At 44.9% G+C, this 22,026-nt stretch overlaps 1 protein-coding gene across 1 annotated transcript in view; it reads left to right on the plus strand.

The window, feature by feature from the left end:
- The window catches only part of HECTD4 (HECT domain E3 ubiquitin protein ligase 4), a 74,632-nt gene that overhangs the window by 49,264 nt on the left and 3,342 nt on the right, over positions 1–22,026 (plus strand). The window contains 27 exon segments of the mRNA XM_025198721.1: positions 80–275; positions 545–782; positions 1,233–1,369; positions 1,517–1,643; positions 4,694–4,831; positions 5,119–5,255; positions 5,401–5,561; positions 5,656–5,837; positions 6,628–6,833; positions 7,199–7,329; positions 7,617–7,822; positions 8,518–8,697; positions 9,812–11,115; positions 12,429–12,636; positions 13,259–13,482; positions 13,570–13,721; positions 13,957–14,063; positions 14,921–15,044; positions 15,853–16,043; positions 16,390–16,536; positions 17,741–17,860; positions 18,005–18,160; positions 18,691–18,794; positions 19,582–19,803; positions 20,463–20,629; positions 20,897–21,092; positions 21,669–21,891. Of these exon segments, the coding sequence (XP_025054506.1) occupies positions 80–275; positions 545–782; positions 1,233–1,369; positions 1,517–1,643; positions 4,694–4,831; positions 5,119–5,255; positions 5,401–5,561; positions 5,656–5,837; positions 6,628–6,833; positions 7,199–7,329; positions 7,617–7,822; positions 8,518–8,697; positions 9,812–11,115; positions 12,429–12,636; positions 13,259–13,482; positions 13,570–13,721; positions 13,957–14,063; positions 14,921–15,044; positions 15,853–16,043; positions 16,390–16,536; positions 17,741–17,860; positions 18,005–18,160; positions 18,691–18,794; positions 19,582–19,803; positions 20,463–20,629; positions 20,897–21,092; positions 21,669–21,891 (5,684 nt within the window).

Raw genomic sequence — 22,026 nt, forward strand, 5'->3', positions numbered from 1 at the left:
TTTCTCCTGGTATGTCTGGATGTAGCTTATTTACATAACTGAACACCTCTTAAACGTAGATAGTGGGACAAAAGCAAATAAATGTGTTCCTCTGATTTCATTTTTCTCCAGGTGATGTAGCAGGGATTGGCTGGGAGAGAACAGAAGGAACTCCTCCCCCTCCAGGGCAGCCAGCTAAAGGCAGAGTGTACTTCACATATTGTGGACAGAGACTTGGGCCATATCTGGAGGATGTCTCAGGTGGAATGTGGCCAGTCGTGCACATTCAGAAAAAGGCAGGTGTAACACCCAAGCATGTATTTGTTGATGTACTCTCTTTTGTGAGCATTGGTAAATTTTAGTGGAGGGGAAGAATTAGCTGGACTTTACATATCTGTTACTCAAGAGTAATCATTTTTATCTTCATGATATTCATTTGAGTTAAAATATTATTCGGTCCTCCTGTGCATATACCAGCAATGGGTAAATGCATTTTTTCAGCAGCAGTTTAGGAACACATCAGTGTGTTAAAACCAGAACTTCTTTTGTGTGATCTTTGTTTCAGAACACGAAAGTCCGTGCTAACTTTGGATCTCGCCTGTTTGCCTATGCTGAGGGACAAGCTCACAGAAATGCTGCTGATCTGTGCATTGACCTTGCTGAAGAAATTAGTGCCAACTTTGAGGCTTTGCCTTTTGCCATGGCTTCCGATAGTGATAATGACGCTGGTACCAGCATAGCTTCTGATCCTGGGACCCACGGACCTCCTTGTAGAATTGCTGCTGTTGCCACAGCTCAGCAACGTAAAGTAGTCACTAATAATATCTGAATAGCTTGTTTGGTTTATTTAATTAAGACTGTTTTACTGAATTTAAGTATTCTCTAGCTGAATTTCTCAGGGCACTTCCAAGTGTAAAATGCAACTGTGATGCTTTGTGTAGAGCTGCCATTGGCAAATAAATGCTCATTTAATTTTAGACAAAGCATTGTAGAACTCAGCTGTCTCTTTCTTCCATAATATAGAGCATATTGCAACCTGTTGTTCTGAGTTAAAATAACGGTAATTAAAATGTCTTTTTATTAGGAATCTGGATGTAATTAGATGTTGTAATTGATTGAATCACCCAGTTATCTATACTATCTCTGAATTCATTAAATTTCCACCATCTGATACAAGATGATCTGTAAGGGACAAAGTATTTGAAGGACTGCTAATGCTCGGAAGTTCATTACTTCATTGTGTTTGGTTACAGAATATGACAGTGACAATTCTTGTCATTATAAAATGGAACTCAGCTATGAGAATTTCATTACGTCAGGACCTGATCCCCATCCCCCTCCGATTGCTGATGATGAAAGCGATGATGACGATGATGATGACATCCCACGGGTAAGAAAGAGAAGCCACTCCATGTACTGTAAAAAATGGTTTTTTAATACAGATTTTGTATATTGAAACAAATGCATGAACTACGGGTTTTTAATTTTCAAGAAACTTCAGTTTCTTCATTGTTTTCTGTTTGGCTTTTCTTTGTAGGAGGATCACTATGCCTTGTTGGTGAAAGCCTGGGAAACTAAAGTTTTCCCTACCATTAGAAGACGGTTTCGTAATGAAGCTGAAAGGAAATCTGGTTTGGACCAGATTAAGGGTGCCTTACAGCTAGGTATGATTATTGAATGTTTATTTCTGTGGTTATAATTGCATGTGATTAATGATGGGAGAGGAAGCAAACTATAGTGTAATGCATTTAAACTGCACAGTAAAATCTGCAATATCTGAGAACCTAACTGTTAAGATTCAACCAACAATGTATTATATTGTATTTTTCAGTGTTTTTCTAATTTTTTTGTGTAAAATGCACAGGATTTGGTGGAATTAATCATAGTTGGTAGGGTCGGAAGGGACCTAAGCAGATCATCTAATCCAACCCCCTGCCATGGGCAGGAAAGGATGCTGGGGTCAAATGACCCCAGCTAGGTGGCTGTCTAGCCTCCTTTTGAAGACCCCCAGGGTAAGGGCAAGCACCACTTCCCTTGGAAGCTGGTTCCAGCTCCTAGCCGCCCTGACAGTGCAGCAGTGCCTCCTGATATCTAGCCTAAATCTACTCTCAGTCAAGTTATGGCCATTGTTCCTTGTTACCCCGGTAGTGCTGGGGGGAACAGGGACTCTTCCACTGCCTGCTGGTCCCCCCCGGCAAGTTTATAGGCAGCCACTAGATCCCCTCTAATCCCGTAGGCTCAGGTCCCGTAGGCTCTCCTCGTAGGGCCTGCCCTGCTGCCCCCTAATCATGCAAGTGACCCTCCTCTGGACCCTCTCCATGTTGTCCACATCCCTCCTGAAGTGCGGTGCCCAGAACTGGACACAGTACTCCAACTGCGGCCTGACCAATGTCACATAGAGGGGGAGGATTACCTCCTTGGACGTGCTTGTGATGCATCTGTGGATGTATGACAAAGTGCAGTTGACCTTCCTGACCGCGTCCCCATATTGGCGGCCCATGTTCATCTTGGAATCAGTAGTGATTCCAAGATCCTTTTCTGCCTCTGCACTGAAGAGAAGGGAGCTCACCAGCCTGTAGGTGTGCTGCTGGTTCTTTCTCCCCAGGTGCAGCACCTTGCCCTTGTCTGTATTGAAACCCATCCTGTTCTCATCCGCCCACCCCTGTAACCTGTCGAGATCTAGTTGTAGCCTGTCCCTCTCTTCTAGTGTGCCCACTTCTCCCCATATTTTAGTGTCATCTGCGAACTTGAACAAGGTGCTTTTCACCCCCTCGTCCAAATTGCTGATGAAGATATTGAACAGTGCGGGCCCAAGGACCGAGCCCTGGGGGACCCCACTGCCCACACCCCTCCAGGTCGAAAATGTCCTGTCCACCACCACTCTCTGGATGCGGCCCTCCAGCCAATTGGCGACTCTGCTTTTAGAATCTTTTGATCCATTATCCCCTTGCATTAACAAAGGTTTTTATATTTAATTTTATGCACAACATACCTTTTAACCAAAAGACCTTGACAAACTACCATACCTCTCATGAACTTTTGGTGGTGTGCTTGATTTTGTCCTGTTCTTCAGATACTGAGCACTATGTAACAGCAGAGACTACAACTGTAACATCTTGCAGGCAATATATATGAATTAATTGTACTTCTCTGATGGAAACCATAGTATTGTTATTAGTTTTTCCTTTCCCTTCTTTCATATTGATAAACTGGTGACTTGGACAAAGCAGAAAGATGCTACAGAAGGGTCTTTACTTCCATTTCAGCACAAATTTGGAAGGCACAACCTCATAGGCAATTCTCTGCTCAGCAGGAGAGATGTCAGCTTTCCCCTATATCTTCCACACAGACATCACTCATCATGAATGTTTAATACAAAATGTGTACTGTAAATCCAACTACTTCTGCCCATTTGTTCCAGAAGTAATTTTTTATTCCCCTACCACGTGGATACTAACTCCATTTGTCACGTGACAGTTTGAGAAAGCTGGCATGTGAGTAACAGTGTAATCCTTGTTCCATATCCCTTGATGTTGAGGTGTAATGCTGACCTTCATGGGATGAAAATTAGGGTACTATCTCTTCATGCCGATTACAATAGGATGCTCTTATTAAAAAGAGAGAGAAACATTTCTGTTTAAATAGCTCTTAAACAAACTCCTGTGCTATGACTTTCCCTTAAAGATCATGCTTTCTTATTTTCTGTTTCAAGACCATTTTAATCCTTTGACTCATTAATCTTCATTTAACACACCCCTTGGTAATAGCAATCCTGGACTCTAATGCAAAATAGATTAGTTGTAATCAGCCTAGCTGATGGACTTTTTAAATAATCCTTAGGATTTTTTAAAATAAGCCTTAGGATTTCACTTACCTGTGATGCTAGCGAGGAACAGCAGTGTTCTTAATTCTTTGGAAGAAAACTTTTCTTTTGGGTGGAAGGGAAGCAAAGTGCTGCTGCCATTTATATCCCTTCTTCCTTCACTCTTGGCACAGTTAGGGACCTAAAGTCTGTCTCCAGTGTAGAGGCTATTCAGGCATTAAAGTACAGTGCAGTATCCTGAGTGGCAGGCGTACTAAAACTCTACTGGAACTCTCAAAGGAGTGATAGGGAGATGAAGCGATAATTTAAGGCTTACCCTGCATAATGGACCCATATAATTCTGCTTTTGTTTTCCATGGTAGTTTTCCAAGTGTCTATGTACAGCATCTTAGAATGATGCTTTGAAAATGTCTTGTTCCTTAAATAATTACTGAACCACAAGCCTAAATAATAGAAAGTGGGGATGGCAACTTTTTGTTCCAGCTGCCCACGTTTACAGGTTTAAATACTGTGTAATGTCAACATTGTGGCTAATGTACTGTCTACAGAATTACTCAAGGGTGTAAATGAGTTTAGCTCCACTATAGAACCGTGATTATCACTTGTCTGCAAATGTATTGGCTTTAATTTTAGAAATGCTTTCCAAAAACTGTCAGAATTGATGTAGCCCTCTTTTTTTTAATCTTAGCATACAACCAAATACTGCTAACCGTTATTCACAGAGATGAGTAAAGATGGAAGAATGTGGTTTATAGTAACCACTGGTTCATTGTGGTGGTTGGGTTTTAATCCTCAACTGGAGAATCTGACCTGAAACATTTGTTAGAGATGATGTGGTTTGTTCCAAAGATGACCAAAGCCAGATTTAATCAAAGGCTTTTCTGTTATCAGGCATGGTGGATATAGCCCGACAGACGGTAGAATTCCTTTATGAGGAAAATGGTGGTATCCCAAGAGACCTCTATCTTCCTACCATTGAGGATATCAAAGATGAAGCAAACAAATTTACAATTGATAAAGTTCGGAAAGGTAGATTTTTCTTTCAGTGTTATCAGTAATGGAAGAGTTGGGTTTGAAACACTGTTTTAACTTTGCATGTAAGAATGAGGCCCAGGACAGCATCGTGCTTGGTTAAGTCATGGCTGCAGCTTTTTTAGGTAACTAAACACATAGAACAGATTTCTTTGTGTATCCTAGCCAAAGATAAGATTGTGTTACTTTGGAGCTAGGGTCCAGTCGCATAGACTGTTACACTTAAATCAAGAAAACGTCTTGTTGTCATTTTTCTGGAGATATGCTGTTCCTTTTATCTCCAGGTCTCACAGTGGTGACTCGCTCTCCAGACAGTAACAATGTGGCCAGCAATGCTGTTGGTACAGCTTTACCTAAATTTGCTATTCGCGGGATGCTGAAAACATTTGGTCTCCATGGTGTTGTTCTGGATGTTGATTCAGTGAGTAAAGCTGTATTTCAGTTTTTAAATGCATTTACAGCCTGCATGTATGACCCAACACGATAGCATGTGTTAGTCGAAGGTATGTTCTGCGTTCTTTGTCTAAAACTTCTTGTGTATTGAGACACTGCACTTGACATTTCAGGTCAATGAGTTGGTACAAGTGGAGACTTACCTCAGAAGTGAAGGCGTTCTGGTAAGATACTGGTACCCTATTGACATGTTAGAAAGGCCACCTGCTGGTTATCGGAGGACTGCAACAAATGGCCTGGTTACTCTGGATAATACAAATATTCAAATTCATAGGTAAATAGAAAATCAGTTCAATAAACATTTCCATTCCTATTGCATAGATCAGCCTGCGGTGTTGAAAACTCAACTCTGTTTTGCATTTTTGTAGAGAGCTGTTGCGATGCGAAGCCTCACTTGCCAAGCTGTACTGCCGCATGGCTCTCCTGAATATCTTTGCCCCCAAATCTCCACACATGTTTACACGCCTGTTTCATATCCCTGCCATCCGTGACATCACACTGGAGCATCTTCAGCTCTTGTCCAACCAACTTCTTGCCCCACCTCTCCCTGGTAAGTGATACTTGACTCAGTTTCTTCCAGTATGAAAACAGTGTGATCCCAAGCAGTGTATTCTTTCAGGAAAGCCTGTGAAAGATGGAACAAATTCAGAGGCTTCTTGAAACTGCCAGTTTTCCATTTGTTTCACAAAGTCATGAAATACTAGTGTCATCATAATTAAACTTTTTCAAAGTTGCACAAACGCACGCAGTCAGCAGTCTCTTGCTAGATTAATGAACAGCTGCAGAAAAGCTTGTGATCTCAGAAAGGCAGGTAAGTAAGTTCTGGGCTGAACTATAATATGTTCACTGTAAGAAGAAAAGAGCTAATTAAGATGAAGGACAGTGGTACAAAAACAAGAGGAAGAGGGTGCAGAATTGCCATGAATAAATTTAGGTTGGATATTAGAAGAAGGTGGAGTTTCCCAACAGAAATAGTAGGGGCAAAAAACCTGACAGCCTGAAGTTTCTGAAAGTGGTTATGTAGCATGTTTGTTTGTGTAATGTGGGAATGGACTTGACTCAGAAGGACACTTCCAATCTGAAGCCCCTAAATATTTATCAGTGAGCTCATGAAAACTCAGAGCCATGAGAAAGACCTTTCCCTGCTCGCTTCTGCCCCAGACAGATTTATTCCACTGGGTGCTGTGCTTTCTGTATGTCCCCTTGAGATAAAGGCAACCAGGTAGGATACTGTAGAGCCTTGTTATCCCTGGGCTCTTGAAATGTTTTTGTTTTACCAAGTGCTTAGAAGTGTAGAGTCACCTCCCAAGTCTGCACTGTGTTTTCTCCACCATTTGCAGATGGAACAATCAGTTCAAGTTCAATTCTTTTGGCCCAGTCCCTGCAACACTGCATCCATTCCCAGAACTGTTCTGCCACAGACCTGTTTTACCAGGGCAATTCACAAGCCATCCGGGAATGGCTTACAGTCGCTATCACCCGGACTTTGCATCAAGGAGAGGAGAGTCTGTTAGAACTCACAAAACAAATCTGTTCCTTCTTGCAGGTAAAGTGTTCTTCTTGATGCTTTCTGAATGTGTTTGTAGTTTATGAGAAACATTTAACTTACTAAAATATGTATTACTCTTTCTCTTTCCTCTGTGTTGCCTTTGTTCTTGACACAACACCCTGACACTGCTTATCACTATTCATAAACTCAACACTGTTTGTCATAGTGCACCATTTTTCTGAACATGCTGTAATGCTACTCAAATCATACCAGGCAATGGGATGCCCCGTGTAGTATTAAACAAAGTGACCTCAACATGTCAAATTATTTGCAATCCCACCCTTAGTTGTACAATAAGAGGAGGAGTTTTGGCTTGTTGCTTTGCTACCCTGAGATTTTCATGCTTGAATGTCATTTTACAGACTGCGCCAGAGCAGTTCCCTGCTGAAGAGTTTCCTATTTCAGAATCCAAAGTCAATATGGATGTTAACTTCCCTGGGGCTGCTTTTGTAGTTGTGTCCTGCAAGGAGAGTCAGTCTGGATTCCGCAAAGAGTAAGTTCTTCAGGAAAAGGAAAGGATGACAAACCCTGTCAGGGCCAATAGGGCTGGAGTGGGATCTATCCCTCCCAGTACTTCCTTGTGAATTCTGGGTAGACTTGGGTCCTTTTTTTTTTTTTTTTTTTTTTTTTTTTTTGTTTTAAATAAAAATGACCAAGGATTTCTGAGGTGGGGAGGATTAGTATTGCAGAAGGGTACAACATGCATACTCAAGGGTGTGGGTTTTGATCTGGGTCTGGGTTTTGATCAAGCACCTAACCTATTTTCTGGTTATTTTCTAGCTCGTCCCTATATAAGGCTCCCTGGGCTCGAGTGCTTGTTTATGGTCTTGGTCATAAAGTAAAGCGGAATGGCCAGTTAAACCTCATTGAGGCAGTGTGTTACCCTCGGGATGCCTCGCCAACCAACACAGGCTTGACGCCTCCCCCAACAACCAACCAATACCCTTCTGTGATCATCCCCACTGACAAGGTCCACATCAAACTAGGTAAATGCCTTTGCCATTTCTAGAATAGATGGACGATGTGTCATCTCTTAGGAGTTCCCTCTGTTGGCATCAGATCTGCACTCCACTGGTGTATGAACTTAGAGGGGGCATATTGAGCAGTAGGATTATAGTACAACACTAACCAGACAAGGTTTTATATCTCTGGAAATCTTAAAGTGTTACTTCTTCAGAGTGTGATAGCATCAGTTCACAGAAGCCTGTCAGTTCCTGTATGTTCCTTGGCTGTCTCTAATTCACACAGCTGGAAGTGGTATATGCAACTAAGTTCCACCCTGAGCTGGCTTGGTGCTGTGCTGTATTTTGAATAAAATACAAAACCTAGGTGGTGCTGTGGTAGGCACTCATTGCTGCAAAGTGAAATAGTAATTACTATTATTATATTATTATATTGTATTATTATATTAATAGTAATAACGGCATTCTTCTTGTACAACCAGCAGGAGAAGTAGCTTGACTTGTTTAGAGAGGAGTATGTGTATGCGAGAGCCCTTTTCCTTCAGAAGACTCTTAAGTTTCATCATCTTTGGTCACTGGTTCCTGTATAACATTTTCCATTAGCCCTGCTTTCCATGAAAACATGCACCTGGCCTGGTGTTTTTTTTTACCTTTGGCTTGGCACCATCATGTGCTTTAATCAAATTGTAAAGGTTGTTTCTCCCTGTCATTTTGTCTAGGAGTATCTCCTCCTCCTGGAGCTGTGTTAGTCCTACATTCTGTCCCCCTTGAATTCCCACTGGCTATGGCATTTACTGAACAAGTCTTAACTTGGAAATCAGAGGATGGTGATGGCAAATCCGAAGATGAGCTGGATACTATTCCTGTGTCAGTTCTTCTACAAGTAGTGGAATTTTTAGGTGAGAGCAAAGTACTTCTTGAGTGTCTGATAAGCACCAGTGAAAAAATGTGATCAGATGCAATGTTCATCAAAACAGAAAAGTGACAGCAGTTAAACATGTTTGAGTCACTGTCATGGGACTCTGTTTTTTAAAAGTCCAGAACTGTCTGCTGATGAAATTTCACCTTTTCAAATATTTATAAATAAACTCAGCATTAAAAAAATACCAAAAAAACCACATGACACTTTTCCAGCTGACATGTTTCATATGACTGGATAACGTATTTAGAAGTGCCCCAGTCAGTTTGAAAACATAGTCATTTAAGGACCTTTAACTTTTTTTCTCCTGGTGTCATCAGTGAAAGATTTTTTTTTAGTAACCAGAGCTTCGTGTGTTCTGCAGTCACAACTTTTTGCCATAGAACCCGAGATTGCCCTGGGGAGGAAAAAATATAAATATGAACAGAGTATGAACTGATGCGGTGGTAGCCTTCAGACAGCTTGAGACCCTAGGTGTTAATGAGCAAGTAAACTGCCGTATTCATCCTCAAATAACCATAAAACCTTAAAGATTGGAAATCTGAACACTAATTGTTTCACTGCTCATCATTTTAAGATCAATATCCAGGTAATTTGCTTTTTTTCATTATCACAAATGGCCTCCTATGCTGCCTCAAATGCCCAGAAGCTCAAGCTGTCTTCACAGAGCTGCCAACCTCTCTATCTTCCCATGCCAAGTTTTTTATAGTGTACATATGCATTGTGGCTTCAAACATACGGACCATAAAATCTGAAAAGATGTTGACATCACAAAAGAGATTGAATGGAATATTACAGGAATTCAGGGGCCATTGGTCTGATTATACTCTTGCTTTTTAAAACAAAATTGAAAAAGCTGCTACATCTAAAGCCTTCTGCAGTGCAGTATTTAGGTTCATTTTGCCTGGCGTCCTTTGTGATACCTACATGGTACCATGCAGCTGTCGGTTGCACAGAGAGTCTCTGTGGGAAGAAAATAGCCAGCGGGTTTTTATAAGTGGCCTTGTTGATGTTGTATCTGTTGCACAGCATTGTCACAAATCGCATACTAAAGCCAGTTGCAGCAAGATCAATCTGTTTGTCATCCTGTTTAGGAAACTTTCTCTGGACGACAGACATGGCAGCTTGCATGAAGGAACTATTATTTCATCTCTTGGCTGAGTTGCTTCGCAAAATTCACAGCCTGGAACAGAAAAAAAACCCAGCTGGGTTGTCTTCCTCCATTGCACTCCAGCTGAACCCCTGCCTGGCTATGCTGATGGCTCTCCAGTCAGAACTGCACAAGTTATATGATGAAGAAACGCAAAACTGGGTGTCTGGAAATGCGTGTGGTGGTTCTGGCATCGGGGTGGCTGACCAGGGGAGATTTTCGACCTATTTTCATGCTCTGATGGAAGTCTGCCTTGCTGTAGCAGAAGTGACTCTGCCAATCAATATGAGCATAACAGCTAGCGTGATGTCCTCAACAAACGCACCAAATCTCAGCGACTCCTCTTCCTCGTCCTCCTCGTCTCCAGGGCAGACCCCACAGAGTCCAAGCCTCCTGTCAAAGAGGAAGAAAGTCAAAATGAAGCGGGAAAAGACGTCGACTTCAGGTAAACGGACTTCAGCCCGAGCTGCCGAAACCGACACCACGATGCTCAGCATAGGAGGAAGCAAACCTGAGGACATGTTATGGTTTCACAGGGCACTGACCCTGCTTATAATTCTCAGACACTTGACTAAAAAGGACCCCCAAGGGCTGGGTGTGACAAATGATGCTGTAGCTGATGCTTGTCAGGCACTAGTGGGTCCAACAGCTCACAGTCGGTTACTGGTGATTTCTGGAATACCCACTCACTTAGAGGAGAGTACTGTCAGGAGTGCAATCCGGAAGGCATGTAACGCACACGGTGGGGTCTTCAGAGAGGAAATCTACATCCCTCTGCAGGAAGAGGACCCGAAAAAGGTCAAGGACAAAGCCGAAGGGGGAGAATGTAGGACTGAGTTGGAAAAACCAACTGTGTCGAGTAGTGCTGACAGCTTGGATATCAGCAGCTCTAGCAGCGTCACTCCTGCAATGAGCGTGAGTGCTTCTGCCTCTACAAGCCAGGCTTCTCTCTGCAGTTCGCAGGGCATCTCTCGGACAATTAGTGATATCTCTGTGGACCAGTTTCAAGGTGGCCTGGAGTTGGCCATTCCACCAGGACTGCTAGAACCTCATGTTGTTTCCAGCCAGGAAAGCTTAGACCTTTCGCTTTGCAGCACTGGAAGCCTTGGCAGCCTTGGCAGCCTGGGGGAACAGCTGGACAACGTAGAAACAGCATCGGTGTCTGATGTTGGATCGATGTACACGGTCACGTCACTGGACAACCAGCCGCTGATGTCACGGCCCATCAAGGGGTTTGCAGTAGTAGAGGTAACAGACCCCGGGCAAGGCGGGTTTCCTTGCAACAGCTGGGTTGGATTCTCCCCTAGCAAATAAGGGTGATTTTCATGACAGTGTTTTCCTCAAACTGCAAAATCTGACTTTTTGCTTCCCTGTGCACAGTGCTCTGGGGGTGGACTGCTGGGATGCAAAGGGGGAAGGGTTTCTATGAAGGAGACCATGACTTTAATAATTCATTTGTGTGTGGTGGATGGAGAGTGGCAGGTTATTGTAAACACGAAGCTGTTCAGTACAAATGATGCATCCAACAAGGGTGCAGTGTAACGTGTATTCCCATTTGAATTTGGATGTTCTTTCCTATACTAACCTGTCTGCAGATTTATTGCTGCCACCGCTGTGCAGTGACCAATCGTTTCTTCCCACAGGTTTTATCAGACCCTTTAAAATACAGCATGCTTTCTGAACATAACCGTGCAAAGTGACCGACTGGGGATTTTTGCACAATCCATTCGGTGTAGAGCCTTGTTTGATTCGATTAGTGTTATGGTTTGATATTAAAAGGTGTATTCTGAATTCCACAAGCATAAATCCTGTTGTGAAAGCCTTGTGCTCCTACACCCCTTCAGCCTACGTGGAAAGTCTCCCAATGGGCTTCCAGACACTGCCTTAATTTATTCTAGTTTCAGAATTAGACGTGTTTCAATTCCTCCTGAAGAAGGAATATACTATATTTCAACAGCAACTATTCAGCTGCTATTCTTAACTTTTAATTGACCCAAAGCCATGACCATTGAAAAAAATAGTAGGTCTCTACAAGGAAAATGGCAACATAATCATGTTAACTCCTGCTCTGGGTCTCTAGCAGCTCCGGGAATGATGTATGATTATTACTCACAGCATTCAAGGAAGTTATTTGGTGTTTCAATTCCCCTCTGCACAGCTCTGGTTCCCAGGGCTGCTTGTATCTGGTTTTTTTCCAAATGAGAAATGAAGCCAGACAGTATGGTAAAGGAGAACTGCAGGTGACCTATCAGCCTTTCAAATCATCGGGAACTCTATTTTCTGATCAGAAGATTTTTGTGAGTGGCTACCAGAGTTGAGATATGGCATAGCAAGTCCCAAGAGGCCAGTATCATTAAGTTTTTGGTGTAGCAGTTTCAGCTAGCTTTTTTCTCAGAGCAGACATGTTGCCAGGTGCATCTGAATTTTGGTATATGAAAGGGTGAACGTGGATGTATAATTCTGAGTCACTGCAAGAAAAGAGAATAAAAAATTAACTCATGGATGGCAGATCATTTGTCCCTTGCCAGAATTCCTTTCAGCTCTTTCCTTTTTTTGCACAGATAAGGTCAAGAGCTAAAATAGAGAAAATCCGTGCCAGTTTATTTAACAGTAGTGATCTGATTGGGTTGTCAAGCCTGGATGGTGAAGATGAACTAATGGAAATGTCAACTGAAGAGATTTTAACAGTTTCTACTGTCAATCAGAGTTTATTTGATACACAAGGGAGCCCAGCACTGGAAGACTATTTCAATGATAAATCAATAAAAGGTGTGTATTTTCCATGTTAGCAAATAGTTTGCTTTCAGCACATAGACAAGAAGGCAGATTCTGCCTTCTCATTGGTGCAAATTCAGAGTACTTTATTGATAGAATGAGGAGTAAAGGGGAAAAGTATTTCTCATTAGTTCCTTGCCAATAGATGGTGTGGAAATTTGTTTGCAGTCTGAGTAATGTTCAGTCATCTCTAAAGCTGGCCAGGTAATAGGAAACCATTATTCATGGCTCACTTCTTCCATGATCGATGGGGTGTAAGATTAATTGTTGATGGGCAAGAGGGGGAAAGGAAATTTGGCTAATAATTAAAGTATTGACACATACTACTGTGTAGCTCTACAGATTGTGATCTGAACCTTAGGACCATATGAGAAATGCTGAAGCCACTCAGAAGTCTAGTAATCTGCCTGATCAAAATAAATGAAAGATGCTGCATGCGGTAGCACAGGCTGAACTGCTTTTTGTAATGTTGTCAAAGTGCATTTGATCCCTAATACACTAGGTGCATTTGATATTATATTGGGTCAATAGAAAAATATCTTTCCTGTGCCTTAATATTAAATCCTCTTTTTATAGTGCCTTTGTATCTGTACCGCAATTTATTTTTTTGTAATAGGTGAGAAATTGGTGCCAGGTGCTCGGGAAGTCCTCACAGAAATCTTTAAAAGCTGTGTCCATTCTGAGCAAATGCTGAGCCTGACCCCGGCAAAACCCATTAAAGTTGCTGATATTTATCTTAGCAAAGAGCAAATCAATTCTCAGACCCCTGGAAACCTTCTCCACGTGTTCTTCACGAATGTCCGGCCCCCAAAGAAGGTGCTAGAGGACCAACTCACTCAGGTAGCACTTTGTAAAATGTGTTTTTTAATTCCCTGCTTGGATAATTTAGAAGACTTGAGGCTAACTGTTCATTTTCTCTGTTGGCAGATCTTAAGGAAGTACGGTGTGCCCAAGCCAAAGTTTGACAAGAGCAAGTATAACAAGGCGGGCAAAGAGCAGCATCCAGTGAAAGTCGTGAGCACCAAACGCCCGGTTACAAAGCCACCTACGAAGGAAAAGTCTGTGCTCAACAGTGTCAGGTGAGCGCGTTGAGGCTTCCAGCTGATGTACAGAAACTGTCTGTTCTTTAGGGAACTAGCGGTTTCTTCTCTGGGTGTGGGACAAGTTAAAAAAGAAAACTAGAAAACTCATACCCTCAGAGCCGCACAGTTTTTGCGCTCTCTGCCAAGGCAGTGGTTCATATTGTGGCCAGATAATGACACTTATTCTCATAAGGAAGTGTGCGTTCTAACATGCAGATGTTCTGTCCTTTAGCAGAACAGCGTTAAGTGAGAAGAAACCTACTGTGAAGCCAAAGTCTCCAGAAAAGAGTAAACCTGAGGAGAAGGACCCTGAAAAGTCTCCCACAAAGAAACAGGAAGGTAGTGTCTGCCTAGACATTCATGTCATCACTTTGTCTGGGGAAGGAACCCATTTACCAATGGGGAATACATGTCACAAGTCCACATTGCCCAGGTTTAACTAAAAGTCTAGAGTTACGTGGGAATCTGGAGTGATGGATGTAACTGAGGGGAACTTGGTTAAGGAATTATTTTGTTTGCGCAGCTCTTAGAGCGTGTGTTACAAAAACCCAAGTTCTCTACTAAAGAAGCTTGTAGTTTAAAGGCATCGTACGGGGGAAATGAAAGATACTGCAGTAGAGCAGTGCAGCTTGCCCATGTGTTATGTTCCCTAGTTTAAGTGTGGAATAGCTCTGTTTTCATTAAAACTTCTGTAATCTAGTGCAAGAGAATCCTCTGTCACCAGCAGTGTGGACTGCACAGTCATTCATAGGGCTGGAGCCTGGTAGTCTACTTCTCGGCCAGCTGGGGTTGACTGTGAGGGTTTGCTCTGTGACGCCATCCCTCACTTTTGGAAATATGGGATCAGCTCTGAAGGGAAGTGTCAGCAGCCAGCTGTGAAGCCTTGAGGTGTCCTGTGATTATATACCTAGGCAAGAATTCCCTCAGTGGAGCTGGGAGGGGGAGGGTCCTGGGTCATTTGCAAGATAGAAGTGAGCACCCTTCTCTTAGAGGTAAACTTTAGTCAACATAACATTTGGAGACTGAGTTGTTCTGGGAGGGGCTGCGCTGTAGTTCCTCGTTCTGAAGAGGGAAAGATCAGAAGGAAGTTGGCAGACACAGAGTCTTCAGGTTGTGAACTTGAGGGCAACGTAGGCCTGCTTATGTGTTAGTGTCATGAGTCACTAATCATTTGATATTTGCATTTCTGCTACCAGTCCCTGAAGAGAAGTATCTGACGCTCGACGGATTTCACAGATTTGTTGTTGACCGTGCAAAACAGGACATCCGGAGTGTCTGGCGAGCTATTCTGTCCTGTGGATATGATCTTCATTTCGAAAGGTAAGTTCTGTAAAAGTAATATCCAATAGAGAAGGCTTCATCTGAGCACATTTGGACTAGGTTATTTTTGCTACAACGAGTCTTATCAAACTTCTTTAATGCTGAGCCCCTGCTGTAGGTGACTGCAAGGCCTCAACACAGAATTGCTAAATAAGCCCTTGAAGATGATTTACAGGATGATGCCCATTCAGCAGCCAGGAGGGTGGTTCCTAGGCAGTAGGATCATATCCAGAATTACAGAGATCTGCTTTGAACAATAGAACTTCATTCCCAAAACTCATGGCTAGCTGTGGACTCTTGTACTGCATAAACCAGCTCACATGGCCTCTTGCCTTGTCAGCCTTGCATTCTGAGCCCCATGTCACTGTTGGAGTAGATTTCCTCAGTTACTTTGCGGGGGGGGCCAATAGGGAGAGGAGAAGGATCTGTTACCACATTAAAATGAAGAAGTATCATCACTAGATCCTTCTTCTCCTCTTGGATCAAGCCATGGGTTGATTGCTGTGTCCCCTCTGCACTCTTTATGGCAGTGGGTAAGCCTGCTGACCAGGGGTTGCTTTTGTCAGACTGCTGAAACCGAGGCCGGGGTATGGTAATACAGTCCTTGCAGACGCCTGTGCTAAAGGAGTTTCATAGTTGGTAGGGTTGGAAGGGACCTGAGGAGATCATCTAGTCCGAACCCCTGAGTTGTTCTCAGGAAAGTGAAAAGAGAGATGAGTAGCAAGCACCCTAGCTTCTGGTTAACGTAGGCTCTCTCTAACTGGGGTATCGTTTGCATTTCACCAGTTCTAATCTTTTTGTCCTTTAGATGTGCCTGCATTGATGCCAGGCATGCACAGAAAGCTTCCCGGAAGTGGACTTTGGAGATGGATGTAGCCCTCGTTCAGTACATCAACCGCCTCTGCCGTCACCTTGCAATCACCCCAGCACGACTGCACCCGCACGAAGTTTATCTGGATCCAGCTGACGCGGCGGATCCCAGGGTCTCATGTCTGCTGAGTACGTGCAGGTTATAGGTTATAGGCTGCTCATGGGTTTGGTGTGAACGATCTAGTAGTGAATGTGCGTTTAGTGCTGGGGAAGGGCACTAGGTAGGCAGCCCTGGAGACTAGTCGGCTCTCACCATAGAAAAAGAATAGCATGGGCTGTAGCAACACACGTTTCCTCACGCTACTCTGTTACTGTGCCTCGACACTGGTCTTCAGGGTGAGGGCAGGTCCTTTGAGTGTAGGGTTCCTAGGCTGAGTGTGCTGGAAAGTTGGCCCTTGGAGGAGGGAGGAGTAGGATTGGATGCCCTGCCCTGCCCTGTCCTTTCACCCTCTGATTCTGTATGGTTCGCCCTCAGATGTTCCCATTGAAAGTCTGCGCCTGCGTTTTGCACTACTTCAGTCTCTGAACACCACGTTAGAGACCTTCTTCCTGCCGCTGGTGGAGCTCCGACAGACCGAAATGTACACGAACAGTATCGCCACGCTGCTGCAAGAGGCCAAAGGTCAGACTTTGGGGGACTGTGAGAGCTCTTTGCGTGTGTCAGGGTTGGCACAGACATCCATGGGACTGTGGGGTGTGGGAGAGAGTACAGCCTTCTGGCAGTGGCTTGCTGGCTTCACCTCCGCATCATAAATCTCATGCAGTGCCTGAAGGGGCAACTGTATAAGGACAGCTGCTCAGGTGGAGAGCACTCCTTGTTCTCCCTGAAGCGGGGAGTTGAGCCGGGGGGCGGGGGGCTACACTTGAATGAATCTGGCTGAAGTGCTGTGAGAATTTGCAGTGGGAATTTCTGGTAGAAGGCTGCATCTTGTTAGAAACAGCATGAATTTTTAGATATTTGTTGAACGGAGACTGTCTCCTCCACATCTGCGTGGTGCCTGGCACAAACGTGCCTTCATCCTTTTGGGAGGTTCAAGTACTTCTGCAAAGTTAATAATAATAGTCATAGCAATAATAATGATAATAAGGCTCAAATGACATCACTGGCACCTGTAGCTTACTTGGGCATTCCAGGCGCAGTACCGTGAAAAGATCACGTCCTTGGTGTGCAGTCTCCACCACGAGAGAACTAGAGATCAGAATGCTGTGTACCAGGCATAGACGTTCAGAGTAACTAATAGGTGTCTTCATGTGAGCCTCCAACACGTTAGCCTGAGACTTGTGCTACTGTAGCTGGGTTTATTTCTCCAGATTAAATGCAGTTATCAAAGGTGTAGAATGCTATATTGGTTGTGATGTAGAGCCTTGCTGTCTCCCTCTGGCTAGTCAGAAAAATGGCTTACAAAGCCAGGGTGGAGAAGTCTGGTATTCTTAGGCACTGCCTTAATATAGAGCCAAGACTTGGGGGCACCGTGTGACACGTATTTATATCTGGTATCTGTTTCGGAGAGCATCATATCTTAAAGCTGTTTAGCAATGCACGTTTCCTTCGTGTCTATACAGCCCATAGTTTGGCTGTCAAGAAATATTTCCCTAATGCAGGAAAAATCTGGTGATGCAGCAACCATGTGGAAAAGTTCTCATTTAACACCTTCCTTCTGATAAACTTGGAACGTAAAGTGTGCCCAAAGGTCACCTAGGTTGAGCAACTCTTAGACTGTTACTTAACGGCATTTTCGGTCCTTTCCCAAATGTTATGTTGCATGATTTCAGGAAATGAACTTCCAGAAGGATCAATAACAGATAAACTGTGTGTGTGCGTTTAGGTTTAATCTTTTATGACACAAAGGTGACTGTAATGAACCGCGTACTGAATGCTACAGTGCAAAGAACAGCAGACCATGCAGCCCCAGAAATCACCCTGGATCCGCTGGAGATAGTGGGAGGTATGTGCAGCAGTTGCACTCTGAAATCAGTGTGCATTTACTGTCAAGGGGATTTGGAATCCATCTCAGTGCCCGAGCTCAGCGGCTGCTGAGCACAGCACACGCACAATGCATGCCAGTTCAGAAAGGTGCTTTCTCTCACAGGTGAGATCCGTTCTTCAGAAAACTCCTACTTCTGCCAGGCAGCTAGACAGCTCGCCTGCGTACCATCCTCTCAACTGTGTGTCAAGCTGGCCAGCGGGGGGGATCCCACCTACGCCTTTAACATCCGCTTCACAGGCGAGGAGGTCCATGGAACAAGTGAGTTATAGTCCAGGCCACGTGGACCTGGGTGCGGTAAGCACAATGTACTCGAAGAGCAATCAAAGCTAGGCTGACCCTAAGCTTGGAGATCACTGTAGTCATGGGGGGCCAGACCCCCTTTGTATTGCTGTGGGGCAGAGGGGAGGACATGGTGACTGTAATACATAAGAATTTGAACACCAGGAAGTTTTCCTTTCATAAAGCAGGAAAACAAACCTAAGTTTGGTCTCTGCAGCGCCTGGCACTTGTTTGATTTATCTGAGCAGAGCTTCTGCACTCTAGAAGGCTTGGCTTTTCCTCCTGGCAATCTGAAATGAACATCCAGCGCTTGAAGACAATGCGCAGAGCTTGAATACTTAAGTGCGCAGAAAATTAACCTGCTGCGTGTTCTCATGTCATGAGTGTGGATGGTCACTGGACGCAACCCAGTGCATTCCATATGCGAATCTCAAATGATAAAGTGTGATTTCATGGGGGAGGAGACTCTTGCAGTGCAGCTGACAAGGACGTTGCCCCTTTTTTTTCAGGTGGATCTTTTCGTCACTTCCTGTGGCAAGTCTGCAAAGAGCTACAGAGCTCATCTCTCTCCCTCCTCTTGCTGTGCCCCAGCTCTGCTGTCAACAAGAACAAGGTGAGGGGCCAGACTTGCCGCCAGTGGTGTTCCTCTTCCAAAATGCCGGGGAGGTACAAGTATTTTTGGTGCCTGGGACAGGATTGCTGACAGCAAGGGGAATTTCCAAACTGCTGCCTAAGCAACAGGAAGTTAGCCATGTGTCTCCCATTAATCCAAACCCCATGCCTCAGACTTGGGTGTAATTAATGCCCCCAGAGCTCTTTTTTGAATCTGCTACTTTCTACAATGCTAACCTTTGATCAACACTGGTCTGCGATGTCCTTCGAAGGGTTCGACTGTGAGAGCTGCTCTGGTATCCACGTGAAGTTCTTTTTGCCACTCCTACTCTGTGCCCTTAGTGCCACTCATAAAGATAGGCAAGGGGATTGATTGGAAACTCTGAATCTTGCCCCTTTTACAGATGCAGAGGTGCAGTCTAGGGTCCATGCCCCAAAGAGCTTATGATAGCCGAGGCCTCACTCCTTCCCTGCAGTGCTCAGGGGTAGGTCAGTCACGTGCAGGGAGACTGCATTAGCTCAGTCCAGCCTTGTGCCAGTACTGCTGGGAGTTACCATCCGTCGGCGTTAGGTAATAGAATGAAGCCAGTGCAGCAGGTGAGCGTGCCCCTCTGCATCCTCACATTCCCACATGGAGACAAAACCACTGGTGCCAGCCTTTATCATGCTTGTTTGGTGTGAAGGGCCAGCACCTCAGATATGAAAGTGTTTCTCTGTTAAATCATGCTGTGTGGGCGCAGCTGCTTGCAAGGCTGGGCGTTGAAGCATGTGTCTGTTTGTTTTTCAAGGGAAAGTACATTCTGACGCCCAGCCCCATCACCTATGCAGAAGAGCAGTTGCTTCACTTATTTGGGCAGCTGCTGGGCATTGCAATTAGAGCAGATGTTCCTCTCCCCCTGGACCTCCTGCCCTCGTTCTGGAAGACGCTGGTGGGTGCGCCGCTGGACCCCGAGGTGGATCTCCAGGAAGCCGATGTCCTGACATACAACTATGTCAAAAAGTTTGAAAACGTAACTTTCCTTCTTTTCCTCTAAACGTGGCCCTGACTGCACTGAGCTTTAGCTGCTCCTGTGAGCAGAGCTTGCAGGGAATTGCCTGAGGGCTTTGCCCTTCAAGTTGATCCAGTCATGTAGAACCACATGGCATTCTCTGGACTCCCTTTAGGCATAGGACCTTGTTAATCAACCACAGTGCCAGGGCCAGAATCTTACACACTTGCATCCGATCTGGAAAGGCAACTCAGTCTGGCATGGAGGGCAGATTTGCCTCCCCTAAACGTTCCCGTTAGCAAGCTTAAGGAGTTTGTCCTTCAACAGGTTGCTGACAAACCTGGGGAAACCTAATGCTGTGAATCCATTGTTTGGCAGGAGTAACTCAGAGCCAAGGTTTGAAATGCTGTGAGCACTACACAAACCCTGCACAATTACTAGCGACGGCACGAAGGTCTCTAGAACCACAATGACGGTGATAACTTTGAACAGACAGAGATGCATTAGCTAGATTAGACTCTTAAATCTGACCTGGGGCCCAGGCATGCCCCTGCCCAAAGCACAGGTTACCCAACACTGCCTGTGGCGTTGTCCTTGGATGATGCGATTGGGTAGTTGTACTCACTCCCTTGGCGCGACTTCTGAAGAGCTAAGGTGATGCTCTTCTCATGTTGTCCTAGATAAATGATGAGGCAGAATTGGAGGCCTTGTGTGCGGAAATCGCATCCCAGCATCTAGCCACTGAGAGCCCCGATTGCCCTAACAAGCCATGCTGCAAATTCACCTACCTGACCATGACAGGCGAAGAGGTGGAGCTGTGCCCTCGAGGCAGGCACATTCCTGTAGTGTGAGTAGAACCTTTCATGGCAGGTTGCTGCACATGGGTAAAGGGACATGAAATGATGCTTTGACCAGGAAGCCAAACAGCGGTGACGTGGGGAAAGCTGTGGTGCTGGGGATGCAGGCAGGGGGAGGCGTGAAGACAACAGGTGTTGATGGAGCTGGGATAACTTAGGAAGGGATGGCTCCTTGTGAATGTGTCAGGAAAACCATGCACAGGGCTGTGCACAGAGCAAGATGCTCCCTCTCAGACAGACTCTCCTCTTCCTGCCAGGTGGGAGAACAAGGACGTGTATGCAACGGCCATCCGGAACCTGAGGGTGCACGAGCTGCAGAATCCAGACTGCATGACGGCCGTGCGTGCCGGGCTTGGCTCCATCATCCCCCTGCAGCTTCTCACTACGCTGACCCCTCTCGAGATGGAACTGAGGACCTGCGGGCTACCATACATCAACCTGGAGTTCCTAAAGGTACCAAGTACTGACGTGGACCTGGTCAGTCCACATCAGGCAGTGTGTTGGTGGGACCTTTCCCCAGGGGAAGCCTGCCCAGGGAGAGACTGCTTGTACTTAGCCTTGGCCTTTCATTTTACACGGTGAGCAGCCTGTACTGCCTGGAGGAACTGTTTGCAACCTGCTGGGTTGTTTAATACTGCTAGCCACCTGTATTAAAAAAGGTCACCTCTTCAAATGTGTTTGCCTTGCTGCAGCAGCAGTCTGGAACTGTGGCTGGCCAGTGTATTAAAAGCAATCCATGGAGACTGTGCGCAGAGCAGCCTAGTGTGGACTGAAATAGGGTGGCCAAACCAAAGCCCAGGGCAGTGTCTGACTGTTCACCATGCACCAGGTTGAGTGACTGACTTTTCACGGGTACGTGAGACTGTGGAAACTGGGTCAGGCTACCAGGAGGGTGAAGGGAGTATCATCTCCATGATCTCATCTTCCTTTAAAGGAAAGTGATAGAAGCATTTGAGGGAAAAAGGCAGTGGGCATTGTGTCCTTCCCCTCTGGCTCTAATTCCATTGTTTTTCCTTCTCTGTCTCCTAGGCACATACCATGTACCAGGTGGGGCTGATGGAAACAGACCAACACATTGAGTTTTTCTGGGGGGCATTAGAGATGTTTACTCAGGAAGAACTCTGCAAATTCATCAAATTTGCCTGCAACCAGGAGCGAATCCCCTTCACGTGTCCGTGCAAAGATGGAGGGCCTGACACTGCACATGTCCCGCCCTACCCCATGAAGATTGCACCACCGGATGGAGCTGCAGGTAGGCCAGTCAGTGGTTGGCATGTAAAGGATGTAGCTGTGCTTGAGTTTTCTCTTCAGTCCTTATTGCTTTTGTAAAGGGAAAAAAATCCTTCCTTACTCAGAAGAATGACAGCACAGTAACTGTGTGGGAAAA

This window comes from Alligator sinensis, unplaced genomic scaffold (genome assembly GCF_000455745.1).
Source record: "Alligator sinensis unplaced genomic scaffold, ASM45574v1 scaffold628_2, whole genome shotgun sequence".
Lineage (NCBI taxonomy): Eukaryota > Metazoa > Chordata > Crocodylia > Alligatoridae > Alligator > Alligator sinensis.